General features: G+C 38.0%; 1 protein-coding gene across 4 annotated transcripts in view; it reads right to left on the bottom strand.

Annotated features, from left to right (window-relative positions):
- Window positions 1-23609, bottom strand: part of FAM161A (FAM161 centrosomal protein A) — a 43429-nt gene that overhangs the window by 12337 nt on the left and 7483 nt on the right. The window contains exons 2-7 of one of the 4 annotated variants that reach the window (XM_058683983.1): window positions 19975-20213; window positions 16358-17518; window positions 15835-16002; window positions 13691-13790; window positions 5801-5955; window positions 3198-5369 (exon numbers count right to left, since the gene is read on the bottom strand). In XM_058683983.1, the coding sequence (XP_058539966.1) occupies window positions 5231-5369; window positions 5801-5955; window positions 13691-13790; window positions 15835-16002; window positions 16358-17518; window positions 19975-20213 (1962 nt within the window). In that variant the 3' untranslated portion in view covers window positions 3198-5230. Of the gene's footprint in view, window positions 1-3197; window positions 5370-5800; window positions 5956-13690; window positions 13791-15834; window positions 16003-16357; window positions 17519-19974; window positions 20214-23609 lie in introns of those variants that run through there. The other 3 variants (XM_058683984.1, XM_058683985.1, XM_058683986.1) reach the window with 3 other exon arrangements.

The following is a 23609-nucleotide window of genomic DNA, read 5'->3' as shown; positions in this document are numbered from 1 at the left end:
TAATACCATCTTTTCAGAGTTAAATATAAACACGTATATTATTTCTTGACTCTTGACAGTTATATGTCAGATTTTATTATTTTTATTCTCAAATTTTTATCTCCTTCTCTTACTGAGATTTAGAACTTGGTAAAGACCACAAAGTCTTGGTTTTTACAGAAAGGACAAAAGTAGATGGTGGGGGAATTGGAGAAAGCTGGCCAAAAGGTACAAACTTTCCAGGGGCACCTGGGTGGCTCGGCTGAGTGTCCAACTTCAGCTCAGGTCATGATCTCATGGCTCGTGGGTTCGAGCCTTGTGTTGGGCTCTCTGCTAACAGCTCAGAGCCTGCAGTCTGCTTCAGATCCTATGTCTCCCTCACTCTCTGCCTCTTCCCCACTCATGCTCTGTCTCTCTCTCTCTCTCTCAAAAATAAATAAATATTAAAAAAAAATTTTAATGTACAAACTTCCAGCTATAAGTACTGGGGATATAATGCATATGGTGACTATAGTTAACAGTACTATATGGTATATTTGAATGTTGCTAAGAGGGTAAATCCTAAAAGTTCTCAACACAAAGAAAAAAAAAACTTTTTTTTTTTTTTTATTCATATGAGTGTTAACTTATTGTGGTAGTTATTTCACAATATATGGAGGTCATTATGCTGTATACCTTAAACTTATACAGAGCTCAACATAGACCTTATTACAATAAAACAAAAAAGACTAAAAAAATAACAAAATAACTAGAGAAGTAGATATTCTAAATATTAACATACCTGCTTTCAATGTTAGGAAATCTTACAAACCATGGTTTTGTTCTTTCATTTATTCAATCTATATTAGTTGCTAAGCAGATTCCGGATATTGGGATTTTTTTTTTAAAGTAGAATTAAAAGAACATACTGTATACTGGGACCCTGGATTATTTTCCTCTGTAGAAACAAACAAAAAAAATGTCTATGAAAGTTACCCTTTTAACTTTTCTAAAAGATGATGCAGGTAAATTGGCCAACCACAGACCACATCAGGATAACTCATAAGCTGTAAAAATTGAGAATACCTAGAGCATTTAGGACAAGGTAATCACTTTCTTTAGACCTTAATATACTGATAAAATTTTACTGACTAAAAGTTCATTTCATAAGACGTTGTTTCCTTCTGAAACAACCACTGAGAACACACATCTACACATAGGCATATGATGGTGGAGAAGGGTAAAAAAAAAAAAAATTTTTTTAAGCAGTAAGGCAATATTTTAACACTTATGATTATAAAAAAATTTTTTTGTAATGTTTATTTATTTTTGAGACAGAAAGAGAGCATGAGCAGGGGAGGGGCAGAGAGAGAGGGAAACACAGAATCTGAAGCAGGCTCCAGACTCCGAGCTGTCAGTACAGAGCCCAACACGGGGATCGAACTCACAAGCCGTGAGATCATGACCTGAGCTGAAGTTGGATGCTCAACCGATTGAGCCACCCAGGTGCCCCAACACTTATGATTTTTATTGCCTAGGTCTAAATATTGAAATCTTTGCTACTCTCAAATTATTAGAGATAACTTTAAAAATATTGTCCATGGACAGAATGCCTGGTATCCTTAAAGGTATGTGAATTTGTTTTATTGTATAGTCTAATAAAGGGAGTAAAAGTAATTTAAAAAAATATATTTTTGAGAGAGGAGAGCAAGCGCAAGTGGGAGAGGGGCAGAGAGAGAGGAGGACAGAGGATCCAAAGCAGGCTCCACACTGACAGCAGCCAGCCTGATGCAGGCCTTGAACTCACGAACTATGAGGTCAGGACTTGAGCTGAAGTGTGACATTCAACTGACTGAGCCACCAGGGGTGGCTAAAATTTCTCAATTTTTCTACATACATATACATCTACATATGTGTGTGCCATGCAGTATACACAGTATAAATTTAAATATACTATATATTATATGAATATAAAAATTTAGTATGTATATTTAAGTATATTAATTATATTAAGTGTATGTATGTATATACAGAGAGAGAGAATCACTTAATCCTCCATTACCCAGATGATTTCTTCTGAAGAAATATGTGTTTGAGGTCAGTAGGTAACCCAGTAGTATTCTTATTTAAGGGGAAAAGATCACCTTCTTGATGCTCGGCTAATCATGAATAACAGACAATCCTATAAGTGAATAGAATTGTGGAGCAAATTCTGATGATCCAAATGCACATTTCCAGTTACCTACCATGTGAAAACTATATTTGACTTAATCATTAAGACTGACTCGTGGGGCACCTGGGTGGCTCAGTTGGCTAAGCGTCTGACTCTTGTTTTCAGCTCAGGTCATGATCTCACAGTTTCTGAGTTCAAGTCTCGCGTCAGACTCTGTGTTGGCAGCACAGAGTCTGCCAGAGATCGATTCTGTCTCCCTCTCTCTCTGCCCCTCCCCTGCTCTCTCTCAAAAATCAACAAACAAACAAACAAACAAACAAACAAAAAAATATATATATATATTTTTTAAAGACTGATTTGTGCCCATCACTGTGTAATGCCACACACTAAAGAAATCTTCCAGCAGCTATCAATTTGATGTCTTCTAAAAGAAAAATTGTGATTTTACATACAGATTTGAAACTGCCAGTGTCTTTTAAGTTTGGCTCCATGTTTACTAGACTACTGTCTTTAAAAAAATGGCTCAAACATTTTTTTTTCAAGTTTATTTGTTTTTAGTCATCTCCACACCCAACATGGGACTCAAACTCGTACCCTGAGATCAACAGTTGCACATTCCACCAACTGAGCCAGACAGGCACCCCCAAACATCATTTCTAATACAATACTTAAATCATTTTGTAGCTAGTTGAAATAAAAGTATGGTTAGTTAAAGTTAAAAGTTTATTCAGGAATATTCTGTCTTCTGACATTATCATTTGAGTAGCCTGGTTTCCAAAGAGCTTTTTCCATACATGATTTCATCCAGTCCCTCCTACAGCTACCCAAATAGACATTATTCCCATTTTTAAAGAAAAGAAAGCTGAACATTGGTACTAAAACCAAGTCCCACAGTGTCCCCATGAAACTGAGAAGGGACAGAATGAGGAGAAAATCCTTGGAAGCAAGTCATGTTTTAAATATTACAACATGTGGATTGTGTTTCACAGGCTTTCAATAAATTAGAAGGGAGATGCTTTAAATCCCTTGTGTACTCATGCCAAAATAATTATAATTAAAAACCATATTCATCTACTTATTCAAGCCTTTATTAAGTGCTTACCATATGCACAATCCTGCACAAAATATTAAAGGAATACAAAATGAATTTTAAAATGGTGCCAACTCTCAAAGAGTTTACAATCTAATTATAGTGACAAATAGTTTTGGAACAAATGATAGGAAAGGGATTATAAATAAACATGTGCCCTTGAGAAAAATCACCTTATTTCTTAATTAAAAGCATAAATTTCCAGTTGGGAATCACTGTTATTCTATACACCTTAATTAGTTCATCTTTAAAAAAAAAATTTTTTTTTAATGTTTAATTTTGAAAGAGAGAGAGACAGAGAGACAGAGCATGAGTCGGGGAGGGGCAGAGAGAGAGGGAGACAGAATTTGAAGCAGGCTCCAGGCTCTGAGCTGTCAGCGCAAAGCCTGACACAGGGCTTGAATTCACAGAGTGCAAGATCATGACCTGAGCCAAAGTCGGAAGCTTTACTCACTGAGCCATGCAGGAGCCCCTAGTTCATCCTCTTTAAAAGAGGTTGTTTTTAGAAAAGAAAATGTCTTATCCTATCACATCTTTATGTCTGGTTTGAAGTTTTAAAACAAAAATTTGCTTAGAGAGGAAAAATGATAGATTCATAAACTCAAATTACCATAATTGCAGAAAGACAAAATATGTCTGCAATTGTGTATATAAATTTGAGAACAACTGGGTCAAGTATTAAAGAGTTAAATATGGGGGTACCTTGGGGCGCCTGGATGGCTCAGTTGGTTGAGTGTCCGGCTTCAGCTCAGATCATGATCTTGCGATCTGTGAGTTCAAGCCCCACGTCGGGCTCTGTGCTGACAGCTCAGAGCCTGGAGCCTGTTTCGGATTCTGTGTCTCCCTCTCTCTCTCTGCCCCTCCCCCACTCATGCTCTGTTTCTCTCTGTCTCAGAAATAAATAAACATTTAAAAAAATATTTTTAAAAAAATTGGGGGTACCTGGGTGGCTTAGTCAGTTGGGCGTCCGACTTCAGCTCAGGTCACGATCTCAAGGTTCGTGAGTTTAAGCCCCGCATCTGGTTCGCTGCTGTCAGCACAGAGCCCACTTCAGATCCTCTGTCCCCTTGTCTCTGCCCCTCCCTGACTGTGGTCTCTCAAAAATAAATAAGACATTTAAAAAATTATTTTTTTAATAATAAAATAAAAAGGAGTTAAATATGAATTTCTTTGGAGATTTTCCTTGAACAAGTTATTATGCACAATTTCATCATATACACAACAGGGTTGATATTTACCTTCAATTAAGATTATAACTCAGATGCTTACAATTATTTCCATCATAATACACAGAATTAAAAAAATACTGATATAAAAACTTTTCCAATAATTTACACATCAAAAATAATTTGGAATAAGACTAGGGATAAAAAGAAAAAGTAATGATATAGTGTGGATAATTTAACAGCAAACTCTCAGTGCAGAAATGTATGCAAATTTGCAAGTATGTATTTTTTCTGTATTTTATTATTTTTTAAAAAATGGCTCAGATAAGACTTAAAATACCCAGTAAAACAAGTGTGAGGATTCATTTTGTGAGATGTATTGCAGAGGAAAAGAATGGGCAAATAGTGTAATTTTAAGATATTTATTGATTCAGGCTTCCGAGAAAAATGTTTTCAAATCACCAAAAGCCAATACTTCTCTCTGCTCTCAATGCTAAGCCATTTTTTTCCACCTCAAATAAGGAAGTAACATATATTTTTATAACTAATCAGTTTGTGACAGCTGTGATTCTCAAATGCTTTTTAAAAATACAAGTGAGATCAAAGTTACAGACTATATGTAGCGATTAGAAAACCTGAATAGCCAAAGCTTTACTCTAACTGATCCAAAAACCATTCATTTGGCTGGATTTGGCCTTTTCAGGCTACACATGACTTTGCTCAAGAGCCCTGTACATATCACAAGGTTCCCACTGATGTTCTGAACACCACGAGCATGGATGCTAATGCCCAAGGCTGTAATTGACTGCAGGGGCTCAGACAGGAGACCCTACTGATTCCATGTTACTCCTTGACAGACTTCTCCTCTCCACTCTCTTCATCAGCTTCCTCTTTTTCCTTGTAAGAATCCTGGCTGTTGGTATCAATAAAATAATTTTCTTCCCCATTCTCTCCTTCTTCTATTTTTTCTTCTTCATTAAGGCTGGAGGAAGAAATGTATCAATCTTTCACAGGAAAAATGATTTGGTTTAAAGGTCAACAAACTCTTTGCAATGTATGCCATCAAGTAGTCTTCCTCAAGTGTACGAACTCCGATTTATCAAGAAAACTCTATAAAAGTGTCAATTGGGAACTAACTTATTTCAAACCTTGATTGACTCTCAAAACTCCATTTGAAAGCATCTTAACTATTTTCATTATTTATGTCAGTCAGAATTTAAATTATTCTGCTTTAAAAACAAGATACCTCATCACCATGTAATGTTCTGAATGTGTCAAATGTTAAAATATCAATGTTTTACAACAATTCACATATGTTAGGTTAAGAGATCTTTTAAAAATACAGAACAGTTTTATGCTTGTAGGTAAGAATTATTTCAAAGGTAAACCATTTAGACATCTTATATATGTTACCTTTCTTTATCTTCAGTGAAACTTTTCATCTCTTGATTGCTGAAGTACTCAAATATTTTTCTACTTTGGCCTTTCTTTGAAACAAACTCATCAGATAGTCCTACTGCTTTTAGGGTGTTAGAATAATGCTTTTCTGCTGCCATTCTTGCATTTTTCTATAGGAAAGACAAACCTTTTTAGATGAGAACAAAAGACTTTAAATTTCCATTAAAGATGTATGGGTTAAAAGCTCCAGTGAAAATTAAATTCAATGATCACAGTTGGCTGGAAACAGGCAGACCCTCTGACGAGCAAACCCACTTGCAGGCATATTCCCAGAGAAAGTCCTACAGATGTGCCCCAAAAGACATGTACAAAAAAGTTCCAGATAATATAGTTTGTAACAACCCCAAACCAGAAACAACCCAAATACCTATCAATAACAGGATGGCTAAATAGTGGTCTATTCACACAACAGAGTAAAATAAAGCAATGACAATGAGTGAACTCTAGTTGTCCATGACAACATGGATTGATCTCACAAACATAATACTAAACAAAAGAAGTAAACCACTAGACAATACATACAGAATGTATGATTCATTTACATAAAGTTCCCAAACAGGCAAAACTAAACTATACTTGTAGGGATAGGTACATAGGAAGGTAAAACTGCAAAAACAAACAAAAAAACACAACAACAGTAATGACAAAAACAAGGAAATGCTTATCTCAGAAGTTACAATGGTGGTTACCTCCAGGGGAGTGGGGGAGGGTTTCGATCTGGGAAGGGCACACAAGGTTTCTGGGGTGCTGGCAACGTTCTATTTGTTAACCTGGGTGGTAGCCACATGAATTTTGACCTATAGTTATTCTTTACACTATACCTGTTTTATATATTTTTAAAAATAGGCTTTTATGTTCAAGGATATCTGGAAAAATCAGGAAGAAAAGAAGTTCATGATAGTTGTCAGAGGTTTCTTTCATATTATGTACCTCCTGTAATTTCTACTCTTTACATGCCACATCTCTAATCCATCAAAGATGATAAAATCATCACTGTTCTTGTCTTTACTCTGGAGGAAGCAATGGATACAGCAAGAAGGATAAGAATTTTGATCTGTGTTCAAATCTCCAGAATGTTGTTTCCTGGCTTTGGGACCCGTGGAGCTGAGCTAAGATGACCCTCTCATACCTGAAGCAAGTTAGGAGTCATCACAGTTCCTGAGACCACAGGCTTTCCAGGGTCACAAGATGACTGGGGTTCACACTAGTGCCTCAGTTTTAGTCAACTTTTACCTCCTATGAGCGGATATGAACTAGTATAGGGCCAAGAATTGCCATCTGGGGGGTGCCTGGGTGGTTCAGTCGGTTAAGCAACTGACTCTTGGTTTCAGCTCAGGTCATGATCTCACGGTTTGTGGGTTGGAGCCTTGTGTCAGGCTCTGGACTGACAGCGTGGAGCCTGCTTGAGATTCTCTCTCTGTTTCTCTCTCTCCCCCCTTACCCATGCTCTCTTTCTTTCAAGAAAAGAAAAGAGAAAAGAGAAAAGAGAAAAGAGAAAAGAGAAAAGAGAAAAGAAAAGAAAAGAAAAGAAAAGAAAAGAAAAGAAAAGAAAAGAAAAGAAAAGAAAAGAAAAGAAAAGAAAAGAAAAGAATTGCCATCTGGACCTCCAACTAAACAAGGTGACTAGGAATACACTAGTTCCAGTGCCCCAGTGGCATCCCATATTGGAAAGAGTGTGGGAGAGTACCCAGTCTTACCCCCAAATATGACAAACAAAGAAATTAAGACACTCCCTCCACCCCCACTAAGGTTAAGCAGTTTGCTTAAGGTCACAAGGATAATGAGTGATAGAACCAAGTCTCTTGACCAGTTCCTAGGTCTGTTCCACTCCACCATGCTGCTTTCTCTAAGTAATAGTGGTCATCCTGGAGTTTGAAGGTGGCTTAAACCTGACTTCAGCAATGCAGGTGTCTACGGACTCCAGTATAATGAGGGAACATGGCATCTAGTGTTCCGTGGGAGAAACCAAAATAGCAAAGACCCATTACAATGGATAAACTACCACCGGTGATTTCCTGATGCTCTGAAAAACTGAAAAAGCACTACTAAATCCACCCACTATGATTAACAACAATTTTTGGAAAAGTAAATAAAAATGCATTCAGAGGCTATGAATATCAACAGACAAGCCTCGAGGAACTGAAAGTCATGGCAAAGTGAGAAGATAAGAACTATGCCCCAAAGAATGTAAAGCAGAATAAGGAAACCCCAGACCTAACTTTAAATGCATTAAGAACAGTATATGCTGATCTAAACAAATTAAATACAAGAGATATTAAAATGATACCAAAGTTAGTACTCATAAGTCTTCATTTGAATTTGGCTTAGAATTTAATTTAACATCTACTCAGTTAATAAACCCTGTGATTTCCAAGAAACAGGACAACACGATTTGTTCTGCATTGGATCATAGGCTTACTCTGCTAGAGAATAACTCAACAGCAGCAAGACCACAATTAGCCCTAATAAGGGGATAATGCATAAAGTTGTGAGTGAATTTATGAAATAACAGCTGTTAATTAGCAGCAAAAGTCACAGCAAAACAGGCAGTGAGAAAAAAATTGTACTAATTTATGTTAACAAAACCAAAGCAATGGTGAGTCACTGCCAGTCACTCTATATATAGAATTAATTACCTTTTAATATTTTATATCATGGTGAATAGTGTATAATTATTCTTTAAAAATTTTTTTAAGTTTATTTACTTATTTTGAGAGACAGGGAGAGAGAACAGGGGAGACGCAGAGAGAGGGAAAGAGAAAGAATCCCAAGCAGGCTCCACACCGCCAGCATAGAGCCCAACGTGGGGCTCCAACTCATGAACCACGAGATCATGACCTGAGCTGAAACCAAGAGTCAATTAACCGACTGAGCCACCCAGGCACCCCTAGTGTATAATTATTCTTAATTGAAACAAACATTTCTGGGGCACCTGGGTGGCTCAGTACATCGAGCGTCTGACTTCAGCTCGGTCATGATCTCACAGTCTATGAGTTCAAGCCGCGTATCGGGCTCTGCACCGACAGCTCAGAGCCTGGAGTCTGCTTCAGATTCTGTGTCTCCCTCTCTCTCTGCCCCTCCCCCTGCTCATGCTCTGTCTCTGTCTCAAAAATAAATAAAAACATTAAAAAAAATAAAAAAATAAATTTTGAAATAAACATTTCTTCCTTGCATTTCACCATGCAAAAGAATTATAGACAATGAAATAAAAGGAGCAATTAAAATAACTATGATTATTTTATTTTACTACCAAATACTGCAAAAGAAAACTAGTGTTTCTTCTACAGGAAACCAAAATAACATGCAATGATGAGTTTGTCTACAAATCAGTGCCCTCATTTGAAGGGGGGAAAGTACTTATTTTTCATAACCATAAGTTTCATTTATATCAATTATGTCATTTATTTAATTACCGAATACTTACTTTGTAACAAGTCCTCATGGAAGGTAGTGGGTATAGACACAGGAAAGTGTTTTGGACAAAGGGAACAGCATATGTTAGGGCCAGAAGCGGCGGAAGTAGCATCAGCTATGAAACTGACCTATGTTTTCAACATTTAAAACTTCTTCATGGGTTTAATTTCACATGACTACTTACTTTGCCTCATTTTCTCTGTGCTTAGAAACTGGGAATTCAAAGCATGGCAAAACGGCTTACTCACGCTGAGACTCATCACTAATAGGTCAGGGCAGTGCTCTCAGCCTGGGCTAATCCCTCCCCCCCCCCCCCCCCCAAAAAAAAAAAACCGAGAAGTCATTATCTGGCTAATTTGATCATGACAGTTCAGTTTTGGTTCAACAAATGCTTAACATCTCTGTGCCAGATGTTCTCCTAGGTGCTGGGTGCTGGGAATACAAAGATTTGACCACAACCTTCAAAAGTAACTAGCTAGAAGGGAAGAGAGATCCTGAAACAGATAATTTCCCACACAATGTAGCAGGAGCAAAGACAGAGGTATGCTGAGGGTAATAAAAAAAACCAAAAAAACAAAAAAACAAAAAAAAAAACAGAGGAAAGGGTACTCAATCCAACCTGGGAAACAATTCAAGAAGTGATTTTATAGGAAGACTTGAAAGATCAGGAGGAAAAATAGGAAGAAGCTCTAAGAGTGTTCAGAAACAGCATCAACAAAGATTTCAAGTTTGAAACTAGTAGTCTGGTATGATCTGAAAGAAAAGTTTCTGAAAGAAACTAGTTAACCTCTTTAGAGGTTAACAGGGATCAGAAAGTAGAGGATCTATACATGCTAAGATTCATGGGGTTATCCTCTGGGAGAAAGCAGGACAGCTTAGTGTTAAGTGTTTGGAAGGACTGACTTGGGTCCAACCCTAGTTCCATTACTAACTATGAATCTTACTACTTACATTCTTTGAACTTCAGCTTTTTCCTCTGTAATATAGGAATAGCCACTTTGGGAGGCCAAAGCCTCTGACTGGCTCAGGCCATGATCTCACAGTTTGTGAGTTCAAGCCCCGCATCAGGTTCTGTGCTGACAGCGTGGAGCCTGCTTTGGATCTTGGGTCTCCCTCTCTCTCTCTCTGCCCCTCCCCTGCTTGCATCTCTCTCTCTCAAAAATAAATAAACTTTCAAAAAAGGAATACCCACTTTGTAATATTGTTTGAAGAAGTCGGTGACAAGATTTCTTTCTTTCTTTCTTTTTTTTTTTAGTTTTTTAAAGTTTATTTTGAGAGGGGGAGAGGGCACAAGCAGGGGAAGGTCAGAGAGAGAGGGAAGAGAGAATCCCAAGCAGTCTCCACACTTAAGTGCAGAGCCTGATGCAGGGCTCAAACTCACAAACCAGGAGAACATGACCTGAGCCAAAACCAAGAAAGAGTTAGCCACTTAACCCACTGAACCACCAGGTGCCCCAAGATCTCTTGATACCATTCACTGAAAATGAGAACGAGTGGAATCAGTGAAAATGGATGATCATCATCGTTATCAGAGGTTATTTACTACATATTCAGGGTTAAGATTTGGCAAGGGAATGGGAATAGTAAAGTGAAGATATAATGGGTGGCTTTGCAAAGAGCAAGGCAGGAAAATGAGTCAAACCATTACAATAACTCACACAGGAGACAATAGAGATTTCACCTCGCATTTCACCATCGGGAATGGAGAAAGGCAGGTCCAAATATTATTTAGGAAGAAAACTTTCCAGGTCTCTCAGTAGCAACTGAAAGAGGGAGAGGCAAAGTGGTTCCCAATCACCAAAACTATGGTCCAATAAAAATAGGAAATCAAAGAGGAAGATCTGGTTTCAGGCAAGATGAATTGTAAGATACCTGTGGGAAATCTCTGTAGACAGAGCCACCAGACAAAGACATAAAAACCTGCAGCTGGGAGCTGGAAATAACTATTTTAGGAGCTAAAAGTCAATAACTTTATGCTAAATAGAACAGCTTACGATGATTTTTCCAACTTGAAACTGAGATTTTAAAAAAAGAAACCCACCCCTTAAAATGAAAAGCATTACATAAAATTATATACAAATCTGTAAGTAAAGGGTTCCCATAACTTTGAGAGGCTGTAATGTGTAAATTCAGTTACAATACATGTCTCTGTCCTCAGTGAGTCACTGAGAAGAAGAGTCCTATAATGCTAACAGGAAGCTCCAAATGTAACAGGTTGAAATTCACAACACCTGTAACCTCCAGTGATTCTGTCTATTGTTAAGCTATGTCACCCATTAGAACACCTCCCTTTTGAGAGGGATGTGAAATTGACAAATATTTTTTAGGGGGAGATTATAAAACCGAGTACAAATTTAGTAAAATCAGCGTTCATTGTCCATACGATCTAATTATTTTTCCAGTGAAAAGGAAGTGCTTTCAGTAATTGCAGGTAAGAATGAAAATTACAGACTCACTTAAAAAATAAATCAACAAAATGAAAAGGCAATGTACTGAATGGAGAAAATATTTGCATATCACTTATCTGATAAGGGGTTAACATTCAAAATATATAAATAACTCATACAAGTCAACAGCAAAAAAACAAATAATCCAATTTAAAATGGGCAAATGATCCGAATATTGTTCCAAAGAAGATATTCAAATGGCCAACAGATATATGAAAAGATGCTCAACATCACTAGTCATCAGAGAAATACTAATCAAAACCACAATGAGATACTACCTCACACCTGTCACAATGGCTATATCAAAAAGACAAGAGATAACAAATGCTAGTGAGGAGGTAGAGAAAAGGGAACCCTTGTGTACTGTTGGTAGGACTGTAAATGGAAAACAGTACAGAGGTTCCTGAAAAAATTAAAAATAGAAATATGAGGGGCACCTGGGTGGCTCAGTTCGCTGAATGTCTGACTCTTGACTTCAGCTCAGATCATGATCTTGTAGTTTGTGGGTTCGAGCCCCATGTCAGACTCTGCACTGACCATGCAGAGCTTGCTTGGGATTCTCTGTCTCCCTCTCTCTCTGCTCCTCCCCTGCTCTCTCTCACTCTCTCAAAAATACATAAATAAACATTAAAATAAGCAAGATAGAAATAGAAATATGATAGAATCCAGCAATGTCCAACTTCTGGGTATTTATTTGAAGGAAACAAATCACCATGTTAAAGAGATTATCTGTGCCCTCACATTCAATGCATTACTATTTACAATAGCCAAGATATGGAAACAAAATAAGTGTCCATCAAAAGATTAATGGATAAAGAAAATGTGGTATATATGCAGTGGAATACTATTCAGCCGTAAAAAGGGAAATCCTGCCATATGCAACGATATAGATGGACTTTGAGGACTTTATGCTAAATGAAACAAATCAGAGGAAGACAAATTCTGTATGATCTCACTATATGTGGAATCTAAAAGCAAAAACAAAAGAAACTCATAGAAAAACAGATCAGATTTGTGGTTACCAAGGGAGTTGGATGAAAGTGGTCAAAGGTATAAACCTCTAGTTACAAGATAAATAAGTACTGGGAATGTAATGTACAACATGATGACTCTGTTAATACCACTGTATGGTATATATGCTAAGGTATAAGATGCTAAGAGAGGCACCTGGGTGGTTCAGTCTGTTAGGCTTCCAACTTCGCCTCAGGTCAGGATTTGCAGTTTGTGAGTTCGAGCCCTGCATCAGGCTCTCTGCTGTCATCACAGTGCCCACTTCGGATCCTCTGTCCCCCTCTCTCTCTCACCCTCTCCCCTGTTCACACACACTCTCTCACTCTCTCTCTCTCTCAAAAATAAATAAACTTTAAAAATATATATTATTTTTTTTAAAAAGCTGCTGAGAGAGTAACCCCTAAAAGTTTAGATCTTAGTGAATCCTAAAAGTTTGGTGACTACATGAAGTGATGGTTATTAACTGAACTTGTGGTGGTAATCATTTTGCAATATATGTTTACCAACTCACTACGCTGTACACCTTAAATTTATATAGTGCTCTAAGTCAATTATATCTCAATGAAACTGGAAAAAAAACTGGCAGAAATAAATCTGATTCCATTAGCATTTTGTTTCATTTTTTAATTCTTCAAAGACTTACAAATCGTATCATGAAGGCTCACCTTAATATCCGGCTAAGTTGGTATTAAAAAGAAAAGACCAGCCATGAAAAACAGGCTATGAAACATTTTGAATATGACTGGATTAGCAGCATGTTATCAAGCTGACATGTCTTATCAACAAGATTCAATGCTCAGATTTGAGCAAAAACTTACTTGACTGATTTGATGAAGCTGTCACAGAAACAATAATATGTCTCAATAAATTGTATACAACATATAAGAAAAATGGACTGTAAATTAGGAGCTAGAGATGCTAAATTAAAAAAAAAAAAGGCTGACAGTAGCTCTTAAATTCCAACAAACACAACCTGAGCAACTCTTTCAAATAGTAGCGGCCTGTTTTTTAATTTTTCTTCTCTCTCTTCTAGTTCTCGTTGGTATTCTCTCATCCTTTCCTTTTCACTCTTTCTACAATCAAATAAAAGGAACAGCATTTTAAAAAGAAATAATAACTTGCACATATAACATTTAGCTTAGACGACAGATCAGAAGTTAAATTATGAGCACAGTTTACAGTTTACCACAATTCCTTTCCTACACTGGTAAATTTTTATGGACTGCAGAATAAAAATCCTAGGTTGTGAGAACACACCTTTACATACTGGGAACAATCTGGATACTCTGATGTTTCTGAAATCTTCAAGATTTTTTAAAAATTATGTATTAAAATGCTTCAAACTGGGCTGAAGAGATGAATGAACACTCTCTTATCTCATTTGTAAGTGAAAAAAAACAAGAAAATTTAGTTCAAATTAGATATCTTTTCTTTAAGGAATTTCTTCTGAAAAACAAGACCTTGCTCCTTCTTTTTCCTCATAAGTGAGATCTCCTATAAATCGGTGGCAGAGTGAATTAAATGGGAGTAGGTCAGGGGAGAAATGGGGACTATGGGAATAGAACATATAGAAAAAAGGAAGCAAAATACATAAATTCACAATAAATGTACTTACTACTTGGATAAGATCCTACAATGAACTAAACTATGCTATTTCCTCTATGTAAAATATACTAACTTTACCAAGATAATAAGATTTCATGGATTAGAGGAAATAATTGTACTATAAAATGCTAATTATGCTTAATTATACACAAGATTGGTATTATGAAAAATCCAGTTTGCTTTCTTAGGGTGAACAGTATATTTCTAAAAATTATTGCTCAAGTTCATCAAATTAAGCTCCCTCTATCACTGAATTACACTGATATATATTATAAGGGATATAAACATAATATACGTTATAAAAGAATATAATTATTATTATAAATAAAAATTTACAATTAAAAAGGAATACTCATAATTAAAAGCAAATACAGGGGTGCCCATATGGCTTAGTCGGTTGAGTGTCCGACTCTTGATTTAAGCTCAAATCATGATCCCAGGGTTGTGGGATCGAGTCCCGCATTGGGCTCTGCGCTGAATCTGAAGCCTGCTTAGAATTCTTTCTCTCTGCCTCTCTTCCCCACTCCTGCACTCTCTCTCTAAAATAAAGTCATAAAATAAATAAAATATAAAAAATAAAAGCAAATATAATTTGGGGGGTACTTATAAATCAGATTAAAAATTAATTAATCATATTACTTACCCAGCTTAGGGGGAGATATTTTCCTACTTAAACATGAACATTTTTACATAAAAATGTTCCTCTGGAACACTGGTTTTCAAACTTTGTGCTGCAGAATTCCAGTGTTCGTGAAGGGGTTCTGCAAATATCTTTATTTATTTATATTCAAACTGCAACGGAATGCAATACACACCACTAAACATTTATACACACGTGTTAACTGACACACATAACTGATGTTATTTAATATCAGTGTGTTAATTTGTGATATTAGATTTCACGCAGACCTCAGAACAAAGCTCTGTGACATATCTATTTATTGAAGAATATTCTTAGATTACATGGCAAGCTATTAAAAAAGAGCTTTGTGTGAATCAAAATTTTTCTATGTTTACTGAAATTAAAATTAAAAACTTAAAAAAAAGATTTTTCTCAATATTGTACTGTGCAATCAAAAATAGTATAAAGAAGGAGCACCTGGCTACCTCAATCAGTAGAGCATATGACCCTTGATCTCAGGGTTGTATCATGTTCAAGCCCAACAATGGACATGGAACCTACTTAAAAAAAAAAAAAGTATAAAGTATAAAAAAAAGTATAAAAAAAGATTAGATACTAACATAAAATTACAACTATGAACTATGGCCACAATCAATATGAAATGTTTCAATTCATCAATATGGCTTTATGGTCCTTACCATGAGGTGAGTACATATGGTGGTTCTCACCATGAGGTGAGTGTGAATGAGAATGTGTGTACGTTGAATTTAAGTAACCGATGGCAACTTAATCCGGAAACTAAAATCCTAATCAATCTGTTCATATATCGTATCCACTGAAAGAAAGTTTGAAAACCAGTGATCTGGAGGTTCAGGATTCTTTTATGATACCTGAGAGACATGACTCTGGATTTAGACATTTGAGCTAAACTTTGATGTGAGTCATAAGCCTTAGCCCGGGTCATCAGGAGTTTCTGCAATTCTTTCATCCTTTGCTTCTGCTTAGTTAGGATCCGACTTCTCTCTTCTTCCAACATTTTCTTTTCCTCAAGTGATCTCCTGAGGGCAACAAACTAAGGCTTAATTCACTTTAAGCCAGTGAGAATGCTGTTTAGCAAAGATTTAACACGGGAAAATTCAAAGGTTGAAAAAAGGCAACCTTTTGTGAAGGCTCTGACTTGCAAAACTAGAAATCAACAGGCTAACCTTTTCTATCCCCAAAGATTCATAAAATACAAAATACATTCATTTCTTAGCAGAACACCCTCTGGCAAAATACTCTATATTATACGGTAAAATATATCACCAAATATAATTTTTTCACATTTTCAAATTCACCAACATAAAATCAACAGAGCTGCAAACACGATTTTAGCAACCGCGAGTCAGCTGGTACGATATCTTAGTTATTTACCTTGTGGCTTGTTCTCTTCCTCTGGAAGACACTGTGGGCATTGGAGGGTTGCAGTGACAAGGCACAGGCTTTGCACTTGCACTTCTTGCTGGTGACTTGTGTCTTGGAGACAGATAAGCCCGTGTTTCTTTTAAATGTTCTTCATCTGCTGCAACGTCTGCCAAAATTTTCTCTCTCTGAGTGGATGCATTGGAGGCTGCGTGAAGATCAGATGGTTTACGGACAGTTAGGAATTTTGAAAACTTCTGTTTCGAGAGGCGTTTCTGGTATCTCTCGGGAAGGTCTTCAAAATCAGCAGTTTGCCATCTAAAGTTGTGTTTACACTTCAACTTTTCAGCCTGTTCAGGACCCTTGAGCTTCCTTGCAGCACAACTTCTGTGACCTGATCTGCGAGGCAGAGGGGATGAATTCTGTAAAAGCTCTTGGGCTCTCAGTTGCATCCTAATGTTTCTATACGGCTCTTCTTCTAACTTTCCATTGGTAACCGAACCATAAGTAGACCGAGGTATAGGTCTGGCCTTAAATCGATTTGTTTTCTTTTTAGACTTAAACAAGTCTCTCATCTGCTTATCCCGGATTGCTTGCTTCTGTTCCTCCCTTGCGATAAACTTAAATGGCTTTTGTGAGGCCAAAAGAGCTTCTTTGTTTTTCTCCTTCATATATCTCCTGCGTTCTTCATTTTGCTTGACTATGTCATGATAAAGGGGGAAAAAGACAAATGCAGGAACTGGATTGGCTCGGAATTTTTTCTTACACTCTGATTCCTCCTCTTGTTTTTTGAGCAGTTGGTGTACCATTTCAATATCTGGCTTAGATTTCATGTTTGCTTCTTTTTTCCTCTGTTCCCTAATCATCATCTGAAAAGGTTCAGGTACTGTAATCTTTGGTACCCATTCTCTTGGTTTCTTCTTTGTTTTTTCAACTGGGAAGTCAGCATGTCCACACTGAATATAATCTTCAACAGAGAAGTTTGTCCACATGTTGTTGATCAGTTCTTTAGCATAGCTCATCACTCTCTTTTTCTCAGGACACTCTTTTTCTAAGTTGGGCAACTCATCTTCAGAGGAAGACATAATCAAGGAGGAACATTGCCCTAAATCAGGCTCTGAAAAGGATGTCATTAATGAGATACGGTGATAGGAGTTCTTTTCTGATTCAGACCTAAATGAGAAGAATAATTAGATTATGCTCTCAGTTGCACGTGACCAAATATACAAATTAAGAACTAGATATTTTCTGTTTTTTCTTTTAATTTAAAACAAATTTTTTTAAATGTTTAATTTTGAGAGAGAATATGAGTGGGAGAGAGGCAGAGAGAGAGGGAGACACAGGATCTGAAGCACGCTCCAGGCTCTGAGCTGTCAGCACAGAGCCAGACGCAGGGCTCGAACTTGTGAACTGCCAAGATCATGACCTGAGCTGAAGTTGGACGCTTAACCGACTGAGCCAGTCAGGCATCCTGTGCACTATATATTTTCTAAGATCAAGTTATAATCAGTTAGAAGATAAGAGCCTATAGATAAGGCTTCTAATTATCACTTTTATTTAGAATAGAGTTAAGAGATGCCTATAAATTATCTAAAATTCAACTCCCTCACATTACAGGGAACCTGAGACAGCAGAGGCTCCTTGGGTGTAAACTTTATTCCATTCTCTACACGTTTTCCAGAGTCACCATCTTAAAACATACATATAATCATGTCACTCCGCTTCTTGAAACTTTTCTATGATTTGTCATTGTAACAAAGTCAAGTCTAGATTATAAAGCCCTTCAAAGCTAGCCACTGTCTGCCTTTCCGTTTCACCTCTTGCTTCTCTCTACTTCCAGTTTCCAAACATTTTTTTCTTAATGTTTATTTTATTTTCCAGAGTGAGAGACAGAGTACAAGCAGGGGAGGGGCAGAGAGAGAGGGAGACACAAAATCTGAAGGAGGCTCCAGGCTCTGAGCTGTCAGTACAGAGCCCGATGCAGGACTCGAACTCAGAAACCGCGAGATCATGACCTGAGCTGAAGTTGGACACAACCAACTGAGCCACCCAGGTGCCCCACCAGTTTCTAATCTTAAGTTATATCCAATCACATGAAGTTCTTCACACACACTGTGATTTCTCATGCTGCCACGCCTCTGCACACATGGTTTCTGTTGCCTAGAAGCCCACTCCTGGCTTCCCGCATCTGCTACAGCTATGCCTCCTTTAAGACTGAACTTAGATATGACAGTTCTGTAGAAAATTCCTGCCTGCATCCCTCTACCAACACCATAACATAATCAATTGTTTCTTCTTCTGTCTCTATAACACTGTTACATCATGTTGTATTGTAATTTTTGGTTCTCAGCTAGTTCTTTGAGCTCCTCGAGGGCAACTCGATTTTGGCTCCTCAGGGGCCAGGCAACACCTGGCACACGGGAGATGCACAATTAGCACTGACCAACCGGATGAGTTAAGAGACTTGCCTCAAGTTTCAAAACAAGAGAGTTTACAGTAGAAATGGGTCCAGGAATTACAGACTATTTTGAAAACCTGAATAAGATTTATATCTTAGACCTGAACACTTTGCACTTTATATTTATACACACACACAGATATACACATACATATTATAAATATATATACATATATATGTGTATATATATATATATATACACATATATGTGTGTATATATACATATATATATATACATACATATATAACTTTTTTTAAGTACCAGAAGCTGGAAAGTTTATTAAAGTGAAAAGTATACTCTTGATATATTAAGGGGGATAAAGAGAGAGAGAGCAGAGTCGTACTTTGTATTTTTAATGATCTCATGTTAATCCACATACTGTAAACGGCTTTTAAAATTAAATTTTAATTTTTATCATTTAAAAATGGCCAGACTAAATATTTTGATACATAGCTACAGTTCTGTGAGTGGCAGGTCAGAGAGAAAAGACTAAATGACCACCAAATGACTCTCAAAACAAGAAGCCATTGGTGGATAAGCCATTACACATTTTGAATAAAATCCAACCTCTGTATATCATTAAAAGTACAAAGGGACAGTAGAGAGAAGATATTCTTTTTTTTTTTTAATTTTTTTTTAACGTTTATTTATTTATTTATTTATTTATTTTTAAAAATTTTTTTAACGTTTACTTTTGAGACAGAGAGAGACAGAGCATGAACAGGGGAGGAGCAGAGAGAGAGGGAGACACAGAATCAGAAGCAGGCTCCAGGCTCTGAGCCATCAGCCCAGAGCCCGACGCGGGGCTCGAACTCACGGACCGTGAGATCGTGACCTGAGCTGAAGTCGGACACTTAACCGACTGAGGCACCCAGGCGCCCCACGTTTATTTATTTTTGAGACAGAGAGAGACAGAGCATGAACAGGGGAGGAGCAGAGAGAGAGGGAGACACAGAATCCAAAACAGGCTCCAGGCTCTGAGCTGTCAGCATAGAGCCCAACGCGGGGCTCGAACCCACGGACCGTGAGATCATGACCTGAGCCGAGGTCGGATGCTTAACCGACCAAGCCACCCAGGCGCCCCAAGAGAGAAGATATTCTGAGATAGTTTTGTTCTGTACTTTTAAGTATACATTTTACAGCCCACAAATAATACATGTACAAACTTACCTGGAAGAGACACTAGAAGCTTCTTCCCTGATGATCACTGGCTGAACTTCCTTTAAATTTAATTTATTCTGGTACATTTTCTCTAATTTCGCCATAGTTTCCAAGTGGGCAGCTTTCAGCTCTTCTAGTTTCCTAAAATAGTCTTCATTAGAGTGGTAAACATCAGAGAAGTCCACAAAGTCCTCACCACTTATATGTGTTTGTCCATCCACCTCGGAAATGTTAGTGTTAAAATTAGTCTGGTAGGAAGGAAAAAAAAAAAAACCTGTTACGTGGTATTTCGAATTGAAAGACAAATTAAAATGACACCAATTCCCAATGCTGCTTCTTAAAGTGTACACTTAATTAGGTTATATGTTTCTTGTGGGCTACATACATATAATGGATTCTAAGTTACTTGTGGGCTATGTACATTTTCCCCTAATGACATTTTATTAAGAATGAGAAAGAGGGGCACCTGGGTGGCTAAGTCAATTAAGCATCTGACCCTTGATCTCAGCTCAGGTCATAATCTCAGAGTCGTGGGATCTGGTCCTGAGTCAGGCTCTATGCTGACAGCGTGGAGCCTGCTTGGGATTCTCTCTCTCCCTCTCTCTGTGCCCCTCCCCTGCTCATTCGCACACACTCTCTCTCTCAAAATAAATAAATAATCATTAAAAAAAAAAAAAGAATGAGATAGATATCAAATTGCCAGAAAATAAATGCTATTTAATTCATTTTATAAATGATGGTTAGATTCCCAGGTCATGTACTAACTCATATATGATAAGAGAATAGAACCAAACCATCCTTTATAAACAACCTCCTTCTGAATTATACTTTTTTTTTCTCAAGGAAAGTCCTTTATTTATTATTTTTGTTTTTTAGAAAGAGAGAGAGCATGTGAGCAGGGGAGAGGGGCAGAGGGAGAAAGAGAGAGCATCCTAAGCAGGCTCCACGCTCAACATGGAACTGATGTGGGGCTCGATCCCACGGGATCAGAAGCCTGGAAAGAGAGGTTAGGGTAAGCAGGAAATGGTTCGTTCCCACTTCTCATGACCTGAGCCCAAATCAAGAGTCTGATGCTTAACCAACTAAATGAGATGAAGAAAAACAGTTCTTCCTGCTGCAAACCAGCCAAAACAGCCCCAAACCCTTCCCTAGCTGGGCTCCTACAGTGTTGGCCCTGAGGGTGTGCCTTTGGAGAAAAGATAGGGAAAGGGAAAAGTCAGGGAAATGGGAGAATGAGGACAGGGGAATGGAGAGAACTTCTCATTGGTTCACTAAGGAGCCAGAGAGAAGGACACCTATATGCCTCAGGACAAAACAGGAAGGGGGGGGCCGGGTAGGAGAGACCATCAGAACAGCAACTTCTGTGGGCAACAAAAGCAATAGCTCTCATGGGTGAAAAGGACTGTCAGAGTGACAAGAGAACAAGAGCAGTATAGTATCATAACTACACATAGCACAGCTATGCTATATACAGGTCATGTCTAGAAGGGTCTGACTGGTCTTCCTCCCTCACCCTTTTCACACACCTTCCAAAGTTCTTTAACTTCAACAACTAAAAAGGTAAAACCCCATTTTCTCTGTAAAGAAAATAATTTTAATATTTCTCAGTTGAGATACAGGTGAAATTATTTATGATGCTATGCATAAAAGACTGCTGATCATGGTTTTAAATTTAACCCAGAGCATGAAATAGACTGAAAGTGAAAAAAGCAGTTTGCCATAGAAAACTATAGATCAAATCTGATAGGATTCTAGAAAAGTGAGTAGCTTCTCCCAACAGAAAAATTCATAAAATCAGCTGTCTACAAATAGTTATAGGTATGGGCTTTTTTTTAATGGACTAAAAACAGTGCTGTACCACTTGGGGTAACCTAAAACAAATGAAGGAAAACAAGTTTTCTTTGAAAGAATTGGTAAGCAGAAATTCATTACCAACGAATTTATGACTCAAAGAATTGCTTTATATATGCCCTACAACTCAAGTAAGAGAGTTTTCTGGTATCTTCTGCTGTTTCTGTATGTGCTCCTCACCATTACTTAGCTGTGGGGATGAGAACTTTGTTAATTTCCTCATTCATTAACTTTTTGGAGACAACCAGCATTCAGCTGGCTACTAAAGATACAAATCAGATAAAAACTCTACCTTAGAGAAGCTTCTGGCTAGTTTACCAGAGGACATGTACACAAATCAATAGCAGACTGAATGAGACAGACAGAACTCTTGACTCCTGTTCAGTTGAACAGGGAGACAGAAGAGTCACCATGTATGTCACTATATAAGACACCATGAAAGCTCACAGAAAGAATGCCTAATTCTGACTAGGGGGAAAGAAGAGGCAGAATTTGCAGAGGTGAGCCAGACTGGAGACATAAAGTTGGATGAGGACAAAGTGTGCCAGAGACCAAGGAAGCAGTGGAAGACAAAGAAATCTGAGGCACAGTGCTAGAACATTCATTGTATATTATTATACCCTGTGGCAATGCAACTAGCAGGTAGTATGATCTCAAGGAAACCAAGGCTCAGAGGAGTTAGGTGACCTGCCTGCAGTCACACAGCTAGGAAGTAGCAGAGCTGGTATTCAATCCCAAATCTGTTAGACTCCAAAGGCACACCAAAGTCCTCCCAAGGACAGGAGAGGTTTTTTAGCCACAAGAGGAAGGAACAGGCATTATGTGTTCAGAGAGGGAGTCTGAGCAGGAGTGGGAAATTGGGTATATGGAGCCCAAGGGAGGGTGGGAAACAAAGTGAAAAAGGCAAGTTGAAAGTCCCAACCAAGAGTCCAGGTTGCCAGGCCATAGCCAAGAGGAGCCTTGAAGGATGTGAGCAGAGGAGTAACACCATGATGATCAGGAGTCTTCGCAGCAAGTAGGAGGAGGGAGTGAAAGAAAGCTAGGTTGGCAGCAGTTAATGGGCTATTGCAAAGGTCTGAGTTAGAGATATTAAGGGCAAAATGAAGGGAGCAGCACCAGGGACAAAAGAAAGGAGGCTTGATAATGGCCTGGATTGTGGGCAAGAAAGTAAAAAGCTTTCTGTGTGGAGTGCTGTCTAGGTACATGACGGTGCTGTCACTCATCAACACAGGGAATACCGCGGCAGACAGTGTTTTAGGGAAAGGGAACTAATCTCTGTCTTAGACACACTAAGTTTGAGGGGAGAGTAGGGCAGCCAGATGTCCAGGAAACCACAATGCACACAGAAGTGACAGGTACAGCCTTGGATGTGGATAAGGTTGCAGAGAGACAAGAACCTGAGGATGGAAATGTTGGCAAACGCCAACATTTAAATAAGCAGGGAGAGGAGGACTGATATAAAGGAGAAAGTGACACAAAGACCAAGTGATAAGGGTATTCAAATAAAAGGAGCTTTAGTTTGGTTTGAGTTTGGAAGATAAAGGAAGGCTTTCTGGAAGAGGTGATATTTGAGATGAGTCAAAGAATGTTAGAATCCAGAGGGTCAAAGACAGTGAAGGGGGAAAAAGGAAAGGGGTATTCCAGATGAAGTTAAATGACATTAGCCAAAGCAGCAGGGGTAGGTGACATGGTGGGGAGCAAAGTGCAGGATAAGAGGGGAGTAAAATGCATAAAGCAGTTTTGGGGACAAAGCCTGAAAACGGAGGTTACGGTAAGCAGGAAATGGTTCCCAC

Source organism: Neofelis nebulosa, chromosome 9 (assembly GCF_028018385.1).
Source record: "Neofelis nebulosa isolate mNeoNeb1 chromosome 9, mNeoNeb1.pri, whole genome shotgun sequence".
NCBI lineage: Eukaryota > Metazoa > Chordata > Mammalia > Carnivora > Felidae > Neofelis > Neofelis nebulosa.
The sequence above is the reverse complement of the archived record's forward strand: the minus strand, read 5'-3'. Positions and strand labels throughout refer to the sequence as shown.